Source organism: Podarcis tiliguerta, assembly GCF_965153285.1.
Source record: "Podarcis tiliguerta genome assembly, chromosome: 2".
In the NCBI taxonomy this organism is placed as follows: Eukaryota; Metazoa; Chordata; class Lepidosauria; order Squamata; family Lacertidae; genus Podarcis; species Podarcis tiliguerta.
The window spans coordinates 54,232,732-54,252,686 of NC_139535.1; the positions used below are offsets into that span (position 1 = coordinate 54,232,732).

The 19,955-nt window shown below is 44.0% G+C and overlaps 1 protein-coding gene across 1 annotated transcript in view; it reads left to right on the forward strand.

The window, feature by feature from the left end:
* The window catches only part of CAMKV (CaM kinase like vesicle associated), a 66,365-nt gene extending 51,142 nt beyond the window's left edge, over positions 1-15,223 (forward strand). The window contains exons 4-11 of the mRNA XM_083429480.1: positions 955-1,029; positions 2,873-3,015; positions 3,600-3,716; positions 4,472-4,547; positions 5,270-5,406; positions 6,137-6,215; positions 6,760-6,847; positions 8,776-15,223. Of these exons, the coding sequence (XP_083285606.1) occupies positions 955-1,029; positions 2,873-3,015; positions 3,600-3,716; positions 4,472-4,547; positions 5,270-5,406; positions 6,137-6,215; positions 6,760-6,847; positions 8,776-9,156 (1,096 nt within the window). The 3' untranslated portion in view covers positions 9,157-15,223. The remainder of the gene's footprint in view (positions 1-954; positions 1,030-2,872; positions 3,016-3,599; positions 3,717-4,471; positions 4,548-5,269; positions 5,407-6,136; positions 6,216-6,759; positions 6,848-8,775) is intronic.
* The last annotated feature ends 4,732 nt before the right edge of the window (positions 15,224-19,955 follow it).

Here is a 19,955-nt window from a genome sequence, read left to right on the forward strand (position 1 = left end):
CCCCCCCCCCCCGTCCTGAGGCTTCTGACAGACACACACACACACCGAACCAGGAGTGGGGGCAAGTCCCATTCCACAAGCAAGAGCCCTTGTGCAGGGCTTCTGCTAATGGGGTTCATTAGGTGACTCTTGCCCACTGAAGCCCAATAACTTAAGTTTATTGCTTTCAATGGCTCTGCTTTGCAAATGACAAACTTTGCAGGTCACTCTGTATGAGTGATAGGGAACCTTTATCAGAATGAGGGATATACTTCCTTCCAAGCAACCTTGCCTTTAGTGGGCCCTGCTGTCGTTGCAGTCAAAAATGAGGGGGGGGGGGGGCTTTGCCTGCTGCTCTCAGTGAGAAACTACCATGGGTGCCCATGGGAAGTATCTGGAGTACTGTGGCCACTGATGATCCATGAAGGATGCTGACAAACAGAAAAAAAAGATTTAGGGGAGAGCTTCAGGAATGATGGAGGCTTTTGAAGGCTAATTCAGTGCTGAAGGAATGCGGTGCATTCTGTCTCAAAAGGAGATTGTTAATCTATCCCAGGTATAGGCAAACTCCGGCCCTCCAGAAGTTTGGGGCTACAATTCCCATCATCCCTAGCTAACAGGACCAGTGGTCAGGGATGATGGGAATTGTAGTCCCAAACATCTGGAGGGCCGGAGTTTGCCTATTCATGATCTATCCATTAAAGAATCCTTATTTACCACATCCACTGAGGGAAGAACAGGGACTCAGATTTAAATGATAAGGAACAAGATTTAGGTTGCAGTGTACTTCCAAATTATGGAAGCAGCAAACGACTGGAATACGTTACAAATAAAGGTGACAGCATCCCCCTTGGAAGTTTTCAAGTAAAAGTTGAGCAGGTACCTGCAAGAAATACTTTGGTGACAGGATCTATGCCATACGCCAGCAGGTCTCTTCCACCCCCTAACTTTTCTCTTCTTTTCCTTTCCCTACAGGGTGAAACACCCCAATATTCTGCAGTTGGTGGATGTGTACGTTACCCGGAAAGAGTACTTCCTCTTCTTGGAGCTGTAAGTAGTTGTTACCCAGAACTCCCAAGATGTTGCATCCATAGTGGCCTCTCCCTTTTGCTCTGTTGGGGCCTTGGACTGCTCTACTGTGCCTGCTCAGCTGCAAACCATCTTGTCGGCACTTCACAGGGTGCCTTCCCAAAGAGTGATTAGAAGCTTCTTCAGGAGACCATTCATAAAGTGAAAGATGGAGGGCATGAATATTTATTTATTTACTCTTCACTTGTTCTCCACACCATTCATGAATTTCTGTTCATTTGAGGAAACAGTTGTAAAACATCTGCTTTGCATGTAGAAGATCCCAGGTCCAATCCCCGGCATCTCTAGGTAAGGCTAGGAAAGGCCGCCCTCTGAAACCTAGAGAGCTGCTGCCGCTCAGTGTCGACAATACTGGCCTAGATGGATCAGTGGCCTGACCCCCAGTAAAGGCAGTTGCGTGTCGAGACCACGAAGCCACCCCCTCGTTGAGAAATAACACACACAAGGACACAGATATTAGATTAATGTCATTGGGCAAATTTTGGCCACAACTTTATTGATAACAGAATGTGAGCAGTATTGGCTAAGGCATTGAATGGACCTGACTATATCTGACTCCTGCCCGATGCGCAGGGAGTCCGATAAGGGTAAACCACCAGAAGGGGGAGCCCCATCGATGCATACCAACTTCAGTTCCCTCTGGTTTTCCCATCGGGGTTGTGTCATGGCCCTAGCCCCGCCCCGGGCTTCAGACAAGATCAACACCCCCGGATTCCTTTAATGGAATACTCTTAAGCTTGGAGGGGCAGGTGATGGCCACACCTCCCCTCCCCCATCACAAGGTCAAGCAATGCCTAACCGCAACCCTAACAAAGTTGTTACGATTGCTACGAGGTAGGCGAAAACCAAATGGCCAGTGCCAATTTGATTGAGGAAGCAAGCTAAAGAGGAAGCTCTCCGGCTGGTGCCTCTGTTTAAATGGTCCTGGCCATGCCCCCCCTCCCCCGGCCAGCGGATTGGCTGGTCGGGATCCCCCAGGCAACGGGGGGCTAAGTCCCCCACCCCTGGAGGAGAGTGGGCGGCCACAGGGTCCACCGCAACTCCTCCCCATGGGGAAGTAGAGTGGATCTTCTTCAGCTCCATTTTATACTTGTCATGGTTTAGCTTCTTTCTTCTTCTTCTTTGGCAATCACTCGTAGCTGACTAAGACTGTCTTCCATAAAAACAATTTTAATAGTGAGTCCGTAAGTGACTGTGGAGGCCAATTCTGGATCCACACGTCCTTCCACAGTGGGGACATAGGTTTTTAGGCAGGAGTTGATTGTGGTGAGGGTTTGCCAATCGTGCCTTCCTCTTAGCACATTTCTCCCTTGCGTCCTGAGTTCAAGCATCTTCAAAGCCTATGACACCTTTGATAAAGGCTGTTCTCCAACTGGAGCACTCATAGGCCAGTGTTTCCCAGTTGTCTGTGTTTATACTACATTTTTTTAGATTTACCTTGAGAGAGTATTTGAACCTCTCTTGTTGACCACCAGCATTACGCTTCCCATTTTTAAGTTCAGAATAGAGTAGTTGCTTTGGAAGACGATCATCAGGCATCCAAACAACATGACCAGTCTAACGATGTTGATGTTGAGGAATCATTGCTTCAACACTGTTGATCTTTGCTTCTTCCAGTACACTGGCATTAGTTCGCCTGTCTTCTCAAGTGATGTGTAAAAAAATTCAGTCGTGGTTTATATAACCTGTTTAGCAAAATTGTGGTGAACGTGCTTCTCTGTCCATGGTGTGGCAACCCTTGCCTTGCAGGTTACACAATTTCACGTCTTCCCTTGCCACTTTGTCTCTCTTCTCTCATCTGCAGGGCTACTGGCCGAGAGGTATTTGATTGGATCTTGGACCAGGGTTACTACTCTGAGCGTGACACCAGTAATGTCATCAGGCAGGTGCTGGAGGCTGTGGCATACCTGCATTCACTCAAGATTGTACATAGGAACCTCAAGGCAAGTCTGAGCCAATTATCCACCCCATCCTCATGGGCTCTCGCTTCCTCCAAGAAGGAGACATAAGCAAATATAATAATGCTGCCCTTCCTATTCCGTTATTTCTCACTGTTTTCTGTGACTTACTGGCAAGTCCCATTCATGATTCTATATACAGAAATAGAAGCAGACCCATCCTAAATACCTAATACCTTGCTTTGCCCAGAATAATTTACGTGTGTGTGTGTGTGTGTGTGTGTGTGTGTGTGTGTGTGTATTCTGTCCTTAAAAGAGAATACAAATAAAAGATGTCATAAAAAAATTCCAACAGCAGCAGTGATTCATAGAATCAAGCAATCAGCAAGGGGAAAACCTTAACATAGCACATGGTAGGCAAAAAGAAGAAGCTAAAAGCTGATTGTTTAAGAAGGCTTTTAACTAGGCGCCTTAAAATATACAGGATCAGTGCTTGATGGCTCTCATCTGGAAGGGCCCTCTGTGTGGCACAGCACTCTGGGCTGGAGGGAGCCATTCAGCAGTTTTGCCAGGGGGATTCCTTTCTCATTCATCTCTTCCCCCACCCCTTTCCTGCTGTGTCCCTGCAGCTAGAGAATCTAGTGTATTACAACCGCCTGAAGAACTCCAAGATTGTGATCAGCGACTTTCACCTGGCCAAGCTGGAGAATGGGCTCATCAAGGAACCCTGTGGGACCCCTGAGTATCTAGGTAAGAGATGGCACAGTCAGCACAACCAGATGATGTTTTCATGGAAGGACCCAATGGGGGGGGGGAATTATACCCATATAGTATAAAGTCCACCAGGGACTTGCCATCTCAGACGCCAGTGCAGATGAAATGCAGTAGGTGCTGATTTCTCCAGGAAACTCGCACCTTTGAGATTAGCTTGTAAGGTTTCATGATGGAAAAGGCAGAACCAGCCACAGCTAATTTCATATTCCATCGAAAATAACATTCCTGCTCTCCACAATTCTCACACAAGAGACACTCATTCATTCAAAGCCATAACTGCTGTCTGATGAGACATCTAGTGCAATTCCCCAAGCGAGAGGGGAGTGAATGTGGCTCACTGGAAGATGTGAGGGGTGTTTCCAGGGTGGCTCACTCATGACATGGGTGTTAAATGCTCCTGAAATGTTGAGATCTTTGGGGACAGTTTCATCTCTTATTAAAAAAACAACAACCCAGTTCTACCTCTCTAAACCTGCAGCACATGGGACGTTGTCTGTCAGGGCGCACTAGTTCTGTTTGCAGGGAAGTGTTATAGGTTCACAAACACAGTCCTTGCAGCTGCTTTCAGAAGTAGTATAGTCCCAAAGATGACTGCACCAGGTCATATTTTATCAGTGTTGATTTCCACTCCTATCAAGACAAAGTTTATGAAATCCTATGTCCTGGAGTTGTGTTTCATTGCCCTATATGTTCATGGGAGCAGCACTTGCCATCTGTTCTTGTCCTTGCAGCTCCTGAGGTGGTCGGGCGCCAGCGGTATGGACGGCCTGTGGACTGCTGGGCTATTGGTGTGATCATGTATATTCTGTAAGTAAGGAGCAATGAAGAATACTGGAGTCCTCAGCCTATCTTACTGGTGACCGGGGGGGGGGAGATGGAGGAGGGTTAGAAAACAGGATATGAGGAGGCTGGTGGCTAAAGAGAAGGAACTAAAAGCTATCTACAGGAGAAGAACCATTCTCAGCTTTTGCAACGGCAAAAGGGCAAAAGATTGTGTATGGTCAGAGGTTTCACTCAGTGGCAAAACTGTACACCTATCATTTCATATGACTGTCAGTGCGATCAGTTAGATTTGCAGGCATGACAGGGCCTTTTTGGTAGTAGCCCATGAGTTTTAAGTTGAGGGGTGCATTTGCAGGCTTTAAGCAGACATTAAAAATTCATCTATTTCAGATGGCTTTTTCATAAAATATGTTGCAGTGTCCTGCAGTCTTTATAAGGTTTTTAAGGCAGCAGTTTGATTTCATCCCTGCAGGCGCACTCCACTGTCTCTGAAGGCTGACAGATGCCAACGACAAAAAGGCTTAGCTTGTTTTATGTGGTCTTTATTATGGTGATTTTATGGTTTTTATTTTTGGTATCGTATAATGTTTTTGTTTCGTTTTTAGCAATATGTCTGTTGTTATTCAGTTTTATAGGAAGACACCTTGTTGCCCTAAAAGGCAGCTTATAAACCTTTTCAATAAATGAATCTCTTGCAGCTGATCTCCTTCCTAGAGCTAATTTCCCCTCCTACCGCTGTGCTACAGGTTGTCAGGAAACCCACCATTCTATGAGGAAATGGATGAGGATGATTATGAAAACCATGATAAGAACCTGTTCCGTAAGATCCTGGCAGGCGACTATGAGTTTGATCCTCCCTACTGGGATGACATCTCTCAAGCAGGTAAGGTTCTATGAATACTGGAGAGAAGGAAAACGCATGCTGTTACTTGTAGGGGGTACACCCACAAACCATGAAGGGAAATACAGTCTCAACGGTTCCTTTATCCAATCGACAGCATTCCCACCTAGCAGATGCCCTGCAACAATAAACTCCTACCTGATTCTCCCAGTCATGTAAGTCTCAATAAATGTCAGTGCCATTCTAGGAGAGGTAACTGTGATCTCTTCCTTGGCTGATATGTGCCCCTAGTAAAGGACCCCTGACCATTAGGTCCAGTCGTGGCCGACTCTGGGGTTGCGGCGCTCATCTTGCTTTACTGGCCAAGGGAGCCGGCGTACAGCTTCTGGGTCATGTGGCCAGCATGACTAAGCCGCATCTGACAAACCAGAGCAGCGTACGGAAATGCCGTTTACCTTCCCGCCAGAGTGGTACCTATTTATCTACTTGCACTTCGATGTGCTTTCGAACTGCTAGGTTGGCAGGAGCAGGGACCGAGCAACGGGAGCTCACCCCGTCACGGGGATTTGAACCGCCGACCTTCTGATTGGCAAGTCCTAAGGCTCTGTGGTTTAACCCACAGCGCCACCCGCGTCCCGCTGTGCCCCTAGTACCTCCCTCGTAAAGAACCAAATTAGGTATTAGGCAAGAAAAATCACAGGAGACTTCCAGTTTCATCTGATGAATGGTAGTGAGAGGAGACACTACATCCTTTTCTTCTTTGTTTCTCCAGCCAAGGACTTGGTGGCCCGTTTAATGGAGGTAGACCAAGACCAGAGGATTACAGCAGAGGAGGCTATTTCTCATGAATGGTGAGTGCCAAATAGCTGTTCCTGGTAAAATAAGGGTTTCCTATCAAAAGAAGGACTTGGGACCAAGGAGAATGGGAGGAAATGCAGAGAGGGAAGGTGTGTAAGGTCTTTATACTCTTAAATTGTCTTCATGCCCTAGAAAAGACACTGAAAATCCTAAGTAGGGGTAGCCAACCTCCAGGTGTTTGGAGTACCACTCCTACTGGTTCCAGCCACCACAGCCAATGGTCAGCGGCAGTGGGGATATTAGTCCAAGCACATCATCTAGAGGGCACCATGTTGGCCAGCTTCTGCTATTGGATAAAATAAGCAGAAGCTGGTGAAGGGAGAAGAAACAAGGTGTTTCAGATGTTATAAGCACTGAAAATCTAGATTGGTTTGAGCAGAGGCCAGGGCATTCATGGTAATTGCTGGCGTAGAAAGCTGCCTTCCCATTTAAGCCCCAACAGTACAGGCCCGTGAGCAAAGCTAAGGAAGGAAGTTAGGCTAAGGAAGGGTAATTGCCAAGAGACACAACTCATTGTCATATTTTTTCTGTTCTCAGGATTTCTGGCAATGCAGCTTCGGACAAGAACATAAAGGATGGAGTATGTGCTCAGATTGAGAAAAACTTTGCCAGGGCAAAATGGAAGGTAAGGTGCCACGTACTTGGTGCTGCCAGCAAGAATCCTCTTTTGCACTTGAGGAAGTTTGAGATCGCCTCAAGAGAGGGGACACATCCCGGACTTTCCCAGTCTGTCTCCAAATCTCCCCTACTTTGTCAACCCTTATGGGCACTGGTTTTATTTGCATAAGGCCGCACAAATATGCAAAGAATTAAGGCTAGCCTCACTGCAGCTTGGTAGGAAACAGAAATGCCATTGTCCATTCCTCACTACATTTATAGTAGTGGTAGAGCAACTAGAGTGTTGAGGATGGCTGGAACGATTTCAAAAGGGAAAACCCAGACTCAAATCCCCTTTCAGCCATGAAGTTTGCTAAGTGGCCTTGAACACACCCGTCACACAATTAGTAACTGAATGGCTTTTCAACAATAAATTGCAGGCATGGGCCCCATCCACGTCATAACTTTTCGCCCCCTGTTGCAGTCCCAGTCAGGATGCAGCTGCAATTTGCATGGAAAGTGGGATGCACCCATTGGGGTGAATGCTAATTACATGAATGGACCTTGTCTAATTTTACCCTCAGTTAAACTGACACTTTGTTAGACTTAAGGAATGGCAGGAAGCAATTAATAATTTCTGCCGGAGTTGTAATCTATTAACTAACTATTGGAAGAGGCCTTACTACCAAAATATTGATCAGGAGGCTTTGATTTCATGAATATTGTATACATTTTTGCGAGTGATATGTTTGTGTTGTGCTGAAGACTATATTGGTAGAACCTGAAGAATCTATATTAGCTCAAATACTGATAAGATGTTAATATTTTGAATAACTTTAATACTTTATAAGTACTTTGTATTAATTGCATTTTACATTATTAATTTTCATGTAATATTCATCTGTACCTTAATTATTTTTTATAAACCTTTTTATTCTTTGACATCTTAATCTTCCGTGAAATTTTGCCTTTAACTCCTCTATTAATAATATTTATTAACTCTATGGCTTATGACTTTTATATATATGGTACAATGTTCTATCTATCTTTAAAAAGAAACTTTAGCGATTTGGATGAGGAAAGTTGTGTATCCCACTTGGGTTCTTCTTCCTTGATGGTAATGGCACATGAAGAGTCAGTTTCCCACTGGATATTCTGGAATTTTTACTTCTCAGTGAGAAAGGATGCTTCACTGAGGACTAGACTACCCACCACCACCTCTGCCTTCTCCTGCCCAAATGTACTTTAAAAAAAAATAATTGGGCAGGGAAGCAGGAGGCAACATACACGGGCTTTTGGGAAGTATACAACTGGAATACTCAGAAAGACTTGACCTTTCTCAGGGACATTCCCATAGAAAACATTGCCATTGCTAAAATGTAAATTGGATGTTATCCCCTGAGTCTTCTATAATTCAGAAGATTTTGTGGACTAAAAAAAAAGAGTCAATTGGTTAACTTCCATTTCTGAATACTGCTAGCCTTCAGTAATATGGTCAAGAAGTCATACAATTGGTTCAGTCATCATGAAATGAAATAAAGCTCACAGTACATTTTGGGGCCTAGCTGCTTGCTTTCTCATGCTTTAGCCTTGAGCTGCCGTTATAGACAGTGTCTCTTCTCAAGTTTTGTCTGCAGTCACAAGAACTGAAAGCACACTTATAAATAAAGCTGAGATTCTCCAGTGTGAACATGCTATAATTATATATAATTGTGTGTGTGTGTGTGTGTGTGTGTGTGTGTGTGTGTGTGTGTACACACACACACACACACACACACACACACAGAAGCCAAGGGTTTCATAAGATTTGGAATTAGTGCCATCGAATTATAGAGGGTGGGGTGCAAAGGAAGCAGGATGGAGGTGTTGCTCCTATTCCTTCTTCCCGCAATAAAACTGCAAGAGGCCATGACACGTTACCAACAAACAACCCCCCTTTCTCTCGCCAACCTGCAGAAAGCCGTTCGAGTGACCACAATGATGAAGAGACTCCGAGCGCCAGAGCACACGGATGCAGCGAAACCAGCAACCCCTGCCACTGCCACGACAGACAGTGCTTCCCCAACAGAGACCACCAGCGCCCCACAGGCAAAAGCGGAGGCAGACAGCACGGCTTCAGCCACAACAGCCGAAGCAGCCCCAGCGACAACAATGGCAGCGCCAGCTGCTGCTGCTGCTGCAGGAGCAGCAGCGAGCCCAGAAGAAACGACATCCACAGCTCCAGCAACTACGGCAGAAACTCCGGCGACAACACCGGCAGCCCCAACCACGTGTAACGGGGGAGAAACTGCCGCCCCCAGTGCCACCCCAGAGTCCTGGAATGAGGAGACTGGCTGAGTCAGAGGGGAGCAGGGCAAGGGCAAGGGCAGGGCTGTACCTCTCTTTGTTGTATTTCTCTTTGTAAATAGTCACTGGCATGGTACCCCCACCCCCCAACTGTCCTGGCTTCCCAACCAACCCCTCTGCGTGTGGCTGTCAGTTTGTCTGACTTCTATGTGTCTCCAGCTAGGTGCCAGCAGAGTTTCTATTTTTTATGTGACAGAGTCCAGAGAGACCCCGTTGGGCCCAGGTAAACAACAAGTGGTTGTAGAGGCCTAGCCCATTGCATGAAATTCTCTCTCTTTCTCTCTCTCTCTCTCTTCCCCGCTCCCTCTTTTCCTCTGTTGCTTTCCTTTTCTTTGTCCCATTTCTCGATTTGTTTTCTTACTACTCTCTCTCTCAGTCACTTGACTTGCTACTTGACTCCCTGAGGCTGGTTGGGAGAAGCTGGAGCAATCAGATCAGACACAGTAGCCATACTTTTCAGCCGACTGGTTTGTTATATACCATGGAGGTATGGGGAATGGGACGCAGGTCCAGGTCAAGTTGGAGGATAAAGAGGGCCACACACTGTCATGGCAGAGCTCTCAAATTAGTCATACTCATTGGAGATGCATGTGGAATTCATCTGTTCAGCTGCTGGCAAGATCTTCTGTAGCAATTTACCTCTATGTCCAACATATGGTTGTGTGTGAACAAAGCTAATGCAAAATCCATGTGAGAGTGTGTGCACATTTGCTTGACTTTTCACTGAACTGTCGATACTGAACTGTCAACACAACTGGGGGTGTAGCTATCCATATATTTGTGCAGAAGCAATTTTCCCTTGGGGACAGGAGACAACCCTAATCTGGAAAACAAGCCAACTGTGAACAAGCAGGGGCAAGGAAGATAAAAGACAGGTGGGAAGCTGTATTTTTTATTTATTTAATTAATTTATACTTGCTGCATTATCCCAAGACAACATGTTGAGACTCCTGCATTGCAAGGGGTTGGATTAGATGACCCTCTGTGTCTCTTACAACTCCATGATTCTATGATTTTAAGCACTCAGGGCAGATATTATTATTATTATTATTATTATTATTATTATTATTATTATTATTATTATTGTAGGTTATGGGAACCTTGCAGAGAGACCTCTAAATTATCAACAGTAGTTGTTGGAAAACAATGTGACCGAAGAAGCAAATGAGCAAATGATCTCCAGAGCAACACTGTAGAGCAGACAGGTGAATCCTACACTGTGGCAAAATCCTGTAGATGGATTCTGCAGGTGATTTATCTTAGTGGAAATCTGTAGAAGCCTTGTTTAGGTATTTACATTCCTGCAACTTTACTGCAAGGTTCCTGCAAGGTTAAGTGACCAGATGAAAAGACCATCGGCTTCTGTACCTTTAATGGGTAGAAGAGGGGATTTTTGCAGGTGCAACTCATTATGCAAAAGTGAAAAAGCTGTATACCTATCCAAATTCCCTCTCTGACACTACTTAAGGCATTCAGCTGGGAGGGAACCTAGCATTTAAGGTGGAATAGACTTCAAAAGCCAGTTAGGGTCGAAGAGGGTAGAGTAAAGTAGTAAGCAACTTGTAGAATAGGATCAGCAGAAAGTGTGTGCGCACTAACAGCTTGATCACGTGCTTCCTTCCCTATCTGCAGTAGGCAAGAAGCTCATCTTTCAGTAAAAATGAAAGAATGTTCTCCCTCACCCTGAAATACACACTTTATTCCAATAGCTAGCATTCCTGAGCCTATGTAATAAACATTGCAGTCACCATTTTTGTCATCATTCTATATTGCCATCCCCCCTCCCATAAAACAGAGATGAAAATGTCTCTCTGCTTCCAGACATACTGTGAAGATAAACGTGCTTTACACACTAGGAAATTTAGTAATTCTATATTTCTTACAGGATTTGGTTGGCATGCTATAAAAGAGGACCAGAGCCAAAAAATGTTTATGAACAGTTGTTTCAAAGCTCTTTCAAGGAAAGGTTGCGAACAAAAGTGAGAAATCAGGTAATCAAGGACGGTGCTATAGCATATATAAAAACAGACAAATAGCACAATCCTATGCATGTTTATTGTTAAGTCCCAATGAGTTCAATATGGCTTACAAGTAGGGAGGCATAAAATCAAAATTCAACAACACAAGGATGGAGAATTTGTGACCTACGGATGTTGTTGGACCCAACTCCAAGGGGGATGTGGCAGAGGCTTAGTTGTAGAATACATGCATTGCATGCAGAAGGTTGCAAGTTCAGGTATGGCTAGGAACGATTCCTGGCCTGAAACCCTGGAGAACCACTGCCAGTCAGTGTAGACAATATTGAGCTAGATGGATCAATATTCTGACACATAAGGTAGAACTCTTATGTTCTTAACAGATAGGTATAGGAACCTGGATTAATATTTCATATCTGAAGTGGTGTTCAGAGAGAATGTGGTTTTAAGGGGAGAAGTAGGGTAGGTATGTTACTTTATTCCCCAGCTGCTTCACCCAGATGGGGTTCCCAAATGTGTTTTCTGCAACACATTGTTTGCAGATAAGAGAAAACCAACTGAGAGAGGATGCTGCAGAAGAGAAGCAGCAGGTGGGGGTTGAGCCCCACAGCCAACCTTTTCCTCCTCAAATCATGCTCTCTCTGTGTCGCCATTCAGCTGTTTGGCTGCAGACTCCCATGATCAAAGCCAGGCCACTGCCGAACATAACAGTTCCAGTTTAGGTTCAGTTTGCATGGCCTACAACTATGGGATTGTTTGGCACATTTAAATACGCAGCATAGCTATTCCTCCATGAAGCTGCCAATGGGCCATTCCATATTTTCATCCCTGTCTGACAGGACAACTTTCATTAGCTACAATGAAAAGATTTCAACTGCGCTGCATGGTGTGTCATACAATACACCAAACAGCCTCCTCTTTAATCCAGATATTTGGGCAGATTCTGGATCTGGGTTTGGACTTTTCAAGTACACTTCAGTCTAACCCTATGAATGGAGTCAAGGCACCAGCCGACTCCTGCTACCTACGTGAGGACAGCCGAACCATAGGTGGCATACACACCTAAGACTTTAGGCATGAAGGCCTGAGCAGGACATCTTCCATGGAAACTGAATGCTGGGCTGGGGTCCCAGTAGCATATATTAGGCCAGATTGGGTCCTTCAAATATAATCGATACTGACTCCTTGATGGAGAAAGCAAGACTGTAGCTCCTGTTGTACGTATTACATTTTGGTGCTTGCATGTGAACTATATATATGTACCCCCAAACAAGAGCCTGATTCCCCCCCCCCCAAAAAAAAAATATTCTGGCACAGATAGCAGGTAATTTATTTTTATGTCAGTTGCTTTGTGATCTAGAAACACAGACTTCTTACAGCCATAGGCTACATTCCTTAAAAGGAAGAGAACTATTAGCACCTAGATTATATTTGAAAGCTTAACTCCAGAGTAATATTTTTTAACAACAAAAAGGACTGCTGGGATCAGAAGGGGTTTATGTCACAGAAGGAGCAGCCCTCAAGTTGAGAAGTCTCACCGGTTTCTATCTATTAATCTGCCACTATACACCCCTAAGTAGTCAAGGACTAGAAATTTTTGTTCCTGCTTCAAGTTGGTTCCTGAGCCCCTCTCCACAGGTGTTTTGTCCAAAGGAGAGTGTGAGGCCTGCATATGGCTGCTGGTATGAGCAGCCAAAATGGTTCCTCACAGTAGCAGAAAAGCTTGGCTCTGGGAAAGGAAATGCTGCGGACTGGGTGTATTTAGTATGTGTGCAGCGCATAAAATAAACAAGGTATGTGTGAGATTAATACAACACCCCTAGTATGGTTTGTGATTGTCACGTGCGCATGATAAACAGAAGGCAGTCTATGATTTGACGTATGTACTTTCTGGACTGTTCTGTCAGCACATTCATGTCTCGCCTTGAAGCTACTACTCTATGTACAGCACTATAAGGTAGACCTATAATGTAGTCACCTCTTCAGAGCACGAAAACACCAGGCTCCTGAGGCGTCCAGTGTTCATTCTAAAATGGCATGTTGTGACTAGATTGTTAGAAGAGCAGCTGTGCTGTTGCAGTGGTTCAAACCAGCTCCTTTGTCTTTAAACAAAGTAGTTCTGTTGTATTGGAGGGCCTGCTTCTCCTGGGCCACTCTGGTTCTCTAATCACAACTGAAAATGGCACCTAAGGCAGGCCTGCTCCTAATATGTCCTGTGTGCAACAGTTTTGAAGATTAAATGGTGTAGTCAGATACTTATTTCTGCTGGTGAAATACAAAAATCCTTCTTTAAGGCTAAAGTTTTTCTTATTTTCCAACATGGATTTTCCCCCTCCATGTGATGAGTGATTCCCCACCACCACCCCAATACAAATTGTGCCCTTTTCACTCAAGATTCTAGATTGGAGGTCAACAACTTTTGCCCATAAGCACATCTGGATCTTTAAGCAAACACTGTGAGCACCAAACTCTCTAATCGCTTCTCTCCCCCTCCTCAAAGAGACAGAAAGAGAGAAAGGAGGCACTTAGCTTTTCCAAGGGATCTGGATAAAATTCAGATCAAGAAGAATTAATCCTGAAAAGAACATAGAACTGAAAAGTGGGAGTGTTACCCTTCCAACTCCTTCCTTCAACTTTATGTACCATATTTACTCAAATATAATGCTCACCTTCTTTGGCCAAATTACGTTGCGAAAATTAAGGTGTGCATCAGATTCGATGGCACGTTTACATTTGCCGGCAAATACTTTCTTTGGTTTCAAGGTTCTGAAAATTGGGCTGCACATTAGATTCGATGGCACATTAGACTCGAGTAAATACGGTACTTTTCAAGGGAGAAAAAGGTACCCTTAATAGCTATTACCACCTCATGACAAAGGAAATAGTGAGGAGGGGGGCTCAGAGGCTTCATGGATGTCAGGGAAAGGCCACAGGGATGCCACTGAGTTCATGGGCAGCGCCATGGCAACCCCCTTTTCTGAATTGCTCTCAAGGCAAGCCCCTGCATAGTTAGAATTGAATGCATTTACCTGTTTTTGCTAACTCAAAAATGTGCAATATACTTCATCTATTCAGTATTTTTTTAATATAATATAGACTGGTATAAACAAGAATGCTCTAGAACAGGCAAGTACTAAAATTGCTACAAGTTCATAGATATTTTTTGCCTATTTAAGCATTAGATTGGCAGTACAGGCCTTCTCTGAGTTCAGTGGAACCTACTCCCAGGTCAAGTGTCAATCATATACTCACTTACCTGAAAGTAAATCCCATTGAACTATTTTAAACAGAAGTTATGGCTTTGGGACAGACTGAGGTTAGGAAGGAGCTGTTTCTTTTGGTGTGAAAGGACCTTGGCTTCTCGTAAGCAGCTCAGATAACTTTATTTTATGGAACGGCATAGAAATGTTGTGAATGATTAACTTGACACAAGTTAAGCACAACAACCCAAATAGGAGCACCTGGGTTATATGTCAATTAGCACAGAAGCTTGAGATTCATGCACAGCTATTAATTATTGTAAAATCCCACATATACTACACACTTGGGGAGAGAAAGACCCACCTCAGCCGTGTTCAACATGAAGTTTGAATCAAGCTGCCACTTTCTTTCCTGAAGGAGGTCCATTGCCTTTTACCAACAGCATAGTATGCTGAAATCATACGTCTATGCTTTATCCATCACTGCATCTTGAAGCTGACAGAAGAGATCCCTGTCGCACACCTATTGAAGGCAGAGCCCCTGTCAAACCCTCCACATGAACCACAAGCACCCTCATTTCCCATAACTGGGTCTTGCTATCCCAAGTTCAGTCCCACATAAAGAACACAGAGAAGCCTGGCTCTTGTTGTGAACAGCCTACGTAGTAGACTTCAAGGCCTTCTCAGCCACCTGCCTGCCTCAGTTACTGACTCCAGCATTTCTTAGCCTTTCTCCTCCCTCACAAGCAGCTGCATGTTTGTAAGTTTGAGTTTAGTCTATGAAATTGTTTTATTTAAACTACAACCACCCAGAAATTCCTGTGTAATTGCCGCACTGTACCACTGGAAAAAAAAATAAAGTCCCTTCTAAGGGTAAACTGAGAGAGCACCCGCTAGTGCATTGTCTGTCTCTGTGTCTTCACTGTACACACAATCCTGCTAGGGGCTGTCTTTTTCCAACTAATGCCAGGGCTGTGAATAATGCTGGTCCATCTTTATACAATATAGATATAATTTGGAAAGTGGCCTGAGATAGGAAGGGGGACACAACTATGCCATGATTTTATACCTGCTTGGAAACCTATTTAAGCCCTCCGCTTTGGAACTGGGAGGAAACCCTGTCAATTAAGCCTAATATGAGGCCAGTATAATATGTTGGGACGCGGGTGGCGCTGTGGGTTAAAGCCTCAGCGCCTAGGGCTTGCCGATCGAAAGGTCGGCGGTTCGAATCCCCGCGGCGGGGTGCGCTCCCGCTGTTCGGTCCCAGCGCCTGCCAACCTAGCAGTTCGAAAGCACCCCTGGGTGCAAGTAGATAAATAGGGACCGCTTACTAGCGGGAAGGTAAACGGCGTTTCCGTGTGCGGCTCTGGCTCGCCAGAGCAGCGATGTCACGCTGGCCACGTGACCCGGAAGTGTCTTCGGACAGCGCTGGCCCTTGGCCTCTTTGAGTGAGATGGGCGCACAACCCTAGAGTCTGGCAAGACTGGCCCGTACGGGCAGGGGTACCTTTACCTTTATAATATGTTAGAGTAGACATGTCTTGTTTTCTTTTCCACCTTCCACTCCCCACCGTCAAGGCCCTACATAAAATTCCTGTTTCAGCCTGGGGAAGAGGCCCTGTTGCACAATCTTGCATTCTTCAAGCAAGAAACCTAACTTACTGATGTCCTCAAGATGCACAACATGGCCGCCTAGAGACTACACACAAGTTCACTGATTCCTTATCTCATTTATGGCATGTTTGGGGAACCTATAGCCTTCCGGCAGTAGTTACTAGATCAGGAAGCCCAACCAGTCAACTAATAGCAGCACCCAGAATCTTGTCATTTTGTGCTTTACAATTTACAACAGCTTTCTTGCCTCCGTATTTGTATACTAGCTCGTGGCACTGCAAGAGGAACAAGGAGATGCAATTTCATGTCCCACCACATACCCTCCCCAGAAATGTAGCCTTAGCAGAACCTCTGCTAGGGAATTCTGTTGCAATTTGCAGGAGAAAATGGTTTTCCAGATTAGAGATGACAGGAAAGTGGAACAAGCTATCATGGTAAAGCTGAGGTCAAAAACACACAAGCATTTTGAAGCACTTTAATGATCACTTGGGAATCATACCCAACTTCAGTTAATGCACATAAAAAGTTATGCTTTGTTTTAAATAGCACCACGCCAGCAAATGCAGAAAACATTACCCCAGTTAAGTTCCCCAAATGCTCGTCCATGCAGCCCTGTGACTACTCAACTGCAATGCCACCATGAGCTTATAAAATATGATGAAAGGTAGGCATGACAGAGTCATAAAATACATTGCATGGGGGGAAATGAAGATTTTTCTTTCACTCATAACACTAGAACATGGAGTCATGCAATTAGACTCATAACACACAAAATAAAAAATATTTCACAAGCATGCAATTAATTTATGGAATTTGTTGGCACAATAATTGGATGATCACTGTCTTAGGCAGCTTTCAAATTTAGCCTATTCATGAATGATAAATCTACCAACAACTATTAGCCATTGTACCTTTTGGAACCACAGAAGCAACATGCCTCTGACGATCAGTAACAGAGGGACAAACACCGAAGAAGGGCTGCTATCTTTAGTTTCTGCCATGCCTGTGGAATTCTTTGAAGCATCTCTTGGGCCATTGGACGAAACATAATACTGGACTAATGGGCCTCATCTGATTCAGCAAGGCTTTTTGATGTTCTCAATGGTGACAAAAGAGACATTTCAATGCAAGTAGGCAAGCTTAAAATATGAAAAGGTTATTCCCAAATATGTACAACTGTATGGGGGGAATGGAGGGCTGGAAGGTTATATATTTCAAGGCAGAATACATCTGTTCTCAGGTGACGCAGGAAATAGAAGATGGTATAAATGCAACTGTAAATCCACCTTCATACCTGGTCCTTAACTGATTTTCAAAAGGTGGTACAGGTGCATTTAAAACTACAGTGGTACCTCAGGTTACATATGCTTCAGGTTACACACTCTGCTAACCCAGAAATAGTGCATCAGGTTAAGAACTTTGCTTCAGGATAAGAACAGAAATTGGGCTCCGGCGGCGCGGCGGCAGCAAGAGGTGCTTCAGGTTAAGAACAGTTTCAGGTTAAGAACGGACCTCCGGAACGAATTAAGTACTTAACCCGAGGTACCACTGTATTCTATATAACAGGAGGCTCAAAAGCCCTCTGAGCAATACATGTCACATCTATCACAACCAATTATGCCAGTGTTGCCAGACCCGTCATGTCATCCAGCTGCATACAGTTGTGTAAGCTAGTAAATATTTTATATATCTCTACAAAGCTAAGTTAATCTCTTTGTTCTGCACAAAACAGGCTGGAAATAATCCATTCGCAGTGTCAAATATCACCAGAAAAGTTTTCTTTTCCAGGTTTCACAAGTTTAAGACCTTTATGCAATGTGTGACAGCCTGCAGTTGCATTTAATGAAGCACAAATGGTGTTGAATTTTTAATTCCCACAGAAATGTCTTCACCAGCTTCAACCCACCAAATTGTTTTGCCTTTGTTTCTAGATACCATATTATTTCTGTTTAGCAAAGCCCAACAAGGGAGTCTTATTATAGAAATTGTACAATGAGTTCTTCTGTGACAAACCCTGCTATGTCAAACTGTAGATTTTCCTAAGATTTGTACATTGTTGTTATTAGATATGACACAGATGGGATGTGAACTTACTGTTTCCATGCTTTGAAAATAAGCAACAGCGCCAGCAGTCCCTGGATTCATTTACAACTTGAGGTGCTGCTCCACTGGGGAAATTGCATCGAAAAAGAAAGCACCAAAATACACTCAGTTAAAAGCCCCCAGAGCCATTCTCAAATCTGAAGGGAAATGTGCCGAAAACTGGCTTAGGCAAATCTGGGAGGTTGGGTGTGGAAATGTCTTCATGTGGGGTTAAAGAAGACGACGAAAGGATGATAAATAACTGCATTTCCTCAATAACATATATTTTATATTGTTGTTTTGTTGTTCAACATGCAGCTTGCCTGACCCAAGGAATGCTTAGTCAGAAGTTAGAAACACAGCATTCAAGGGGTCCAATCTGAAACATTACCTAGGAAGTAAATCTCATTACACTGGATTCAACTAAATTGTCATATGCATTGAACGAGGTCACCTTGTACAACAGGCCTTTCCCCTTCCTCCCCAACACCTCCAAGACAGATTTGGGGAAGTCTCATTGCAGGAAAACCATGTTCTATACACAGATACCCCACCTAGCACTGAATTCCACTCACTGCATTTAGTGGTACTTCTAACCAAGCATGCTTAGAATTGCACAGATGCAATCCTAAGCATACTTACCCAAATAGAAACAAATACCACCATGGATTTGTATCCAATTCTACTTTGAAGAAGAACCACTGGAATTAATGCACTTAAACTGTCAAATCTGTTAATTTCAAGGAGTCTGCTCTAACATTAGACGCAACCCATGAACTATTTCCAAATAACCATGGTTAGGATGCAAGGGTCCAATTCTGTGCACACTTAATTTGCAATGCATCCTATTTTATTAATTCTGAGAGTTGTAACTTCAAAAAATAATAGTCCCCTCAAGCAACAGTAGACACTGGATTCAAGACAGGACATTATTCCTACACTTTTTAATAGCTCTGTAGAAATGGCAATCATTGCAGGTTTTCCAGCTCATCCCCTGTTCAGCCCATTTTCAATTATCACTTCCATATAAGAATTGCATCCTTTAGGCAAAACTGCATAGAAGCTTCATCCCATATTGAATATAGCAGCCGTAATGGTCCGTGACTCCACCCATTCAGAACTATGGATGTCCGGCCACTCGCTCTGAAGAAGCTTGGTGTGGCAGGAGGAGCGTCTGAATTCCCTGGCAGGTAAGGAAATAAATAGCCTGTAGCCAGAAGCAACCTCGTGTGTATAATGGGCATCATGTCATCAAATCTTATGACTTCTGTAACATTTCCCCAATCCTTGTACAAAATCCTTGTACAAAAAGTTCATATTAATACATAGATAGATAGATAGATAGATAGATGATAGATAGATAGATATGCCTGTTGTCTTTGTTCATGGAGTCTGGTCCATGGGGTCACATGACTAAACTCTATATATATATATATATATATATGCTTTCGTAGATTTTCACGGGTACAGGAATGCAGGTTTTGGTGTCCTCGGGTGTCTTCCCGTGTAAAAGTTGGGGTGTCTAGACAGTTAGGGTGTCTAGACCTCGTCGAAACGTCGCCTAGACACCCCAACTTTTACACGGGAAGACACCCGAGGACACCAAAACCTGCATATATATATATATATATATAATCTATTATACCGACACCAACACAGACAACACTCACAAAACAAACACAACAAGATACTACAACTACAAATGCAAAGCAGATGTTACAGATACTGTACATCCCTAATTCTTATTCATTTCTATTTGACTTCCTTCATCCTCAACACAGGACAGGCCCGGTTGTATACTTAGTAAACTGTTTCTTTCTCAATTCCTCTTCTCTATTTTGCTCTTTATCTTACATTCTTACACCATAATTTGTTTTGCGGAAATTAGTCAAGACAAGTCCAGGTATTAATCTGAATGC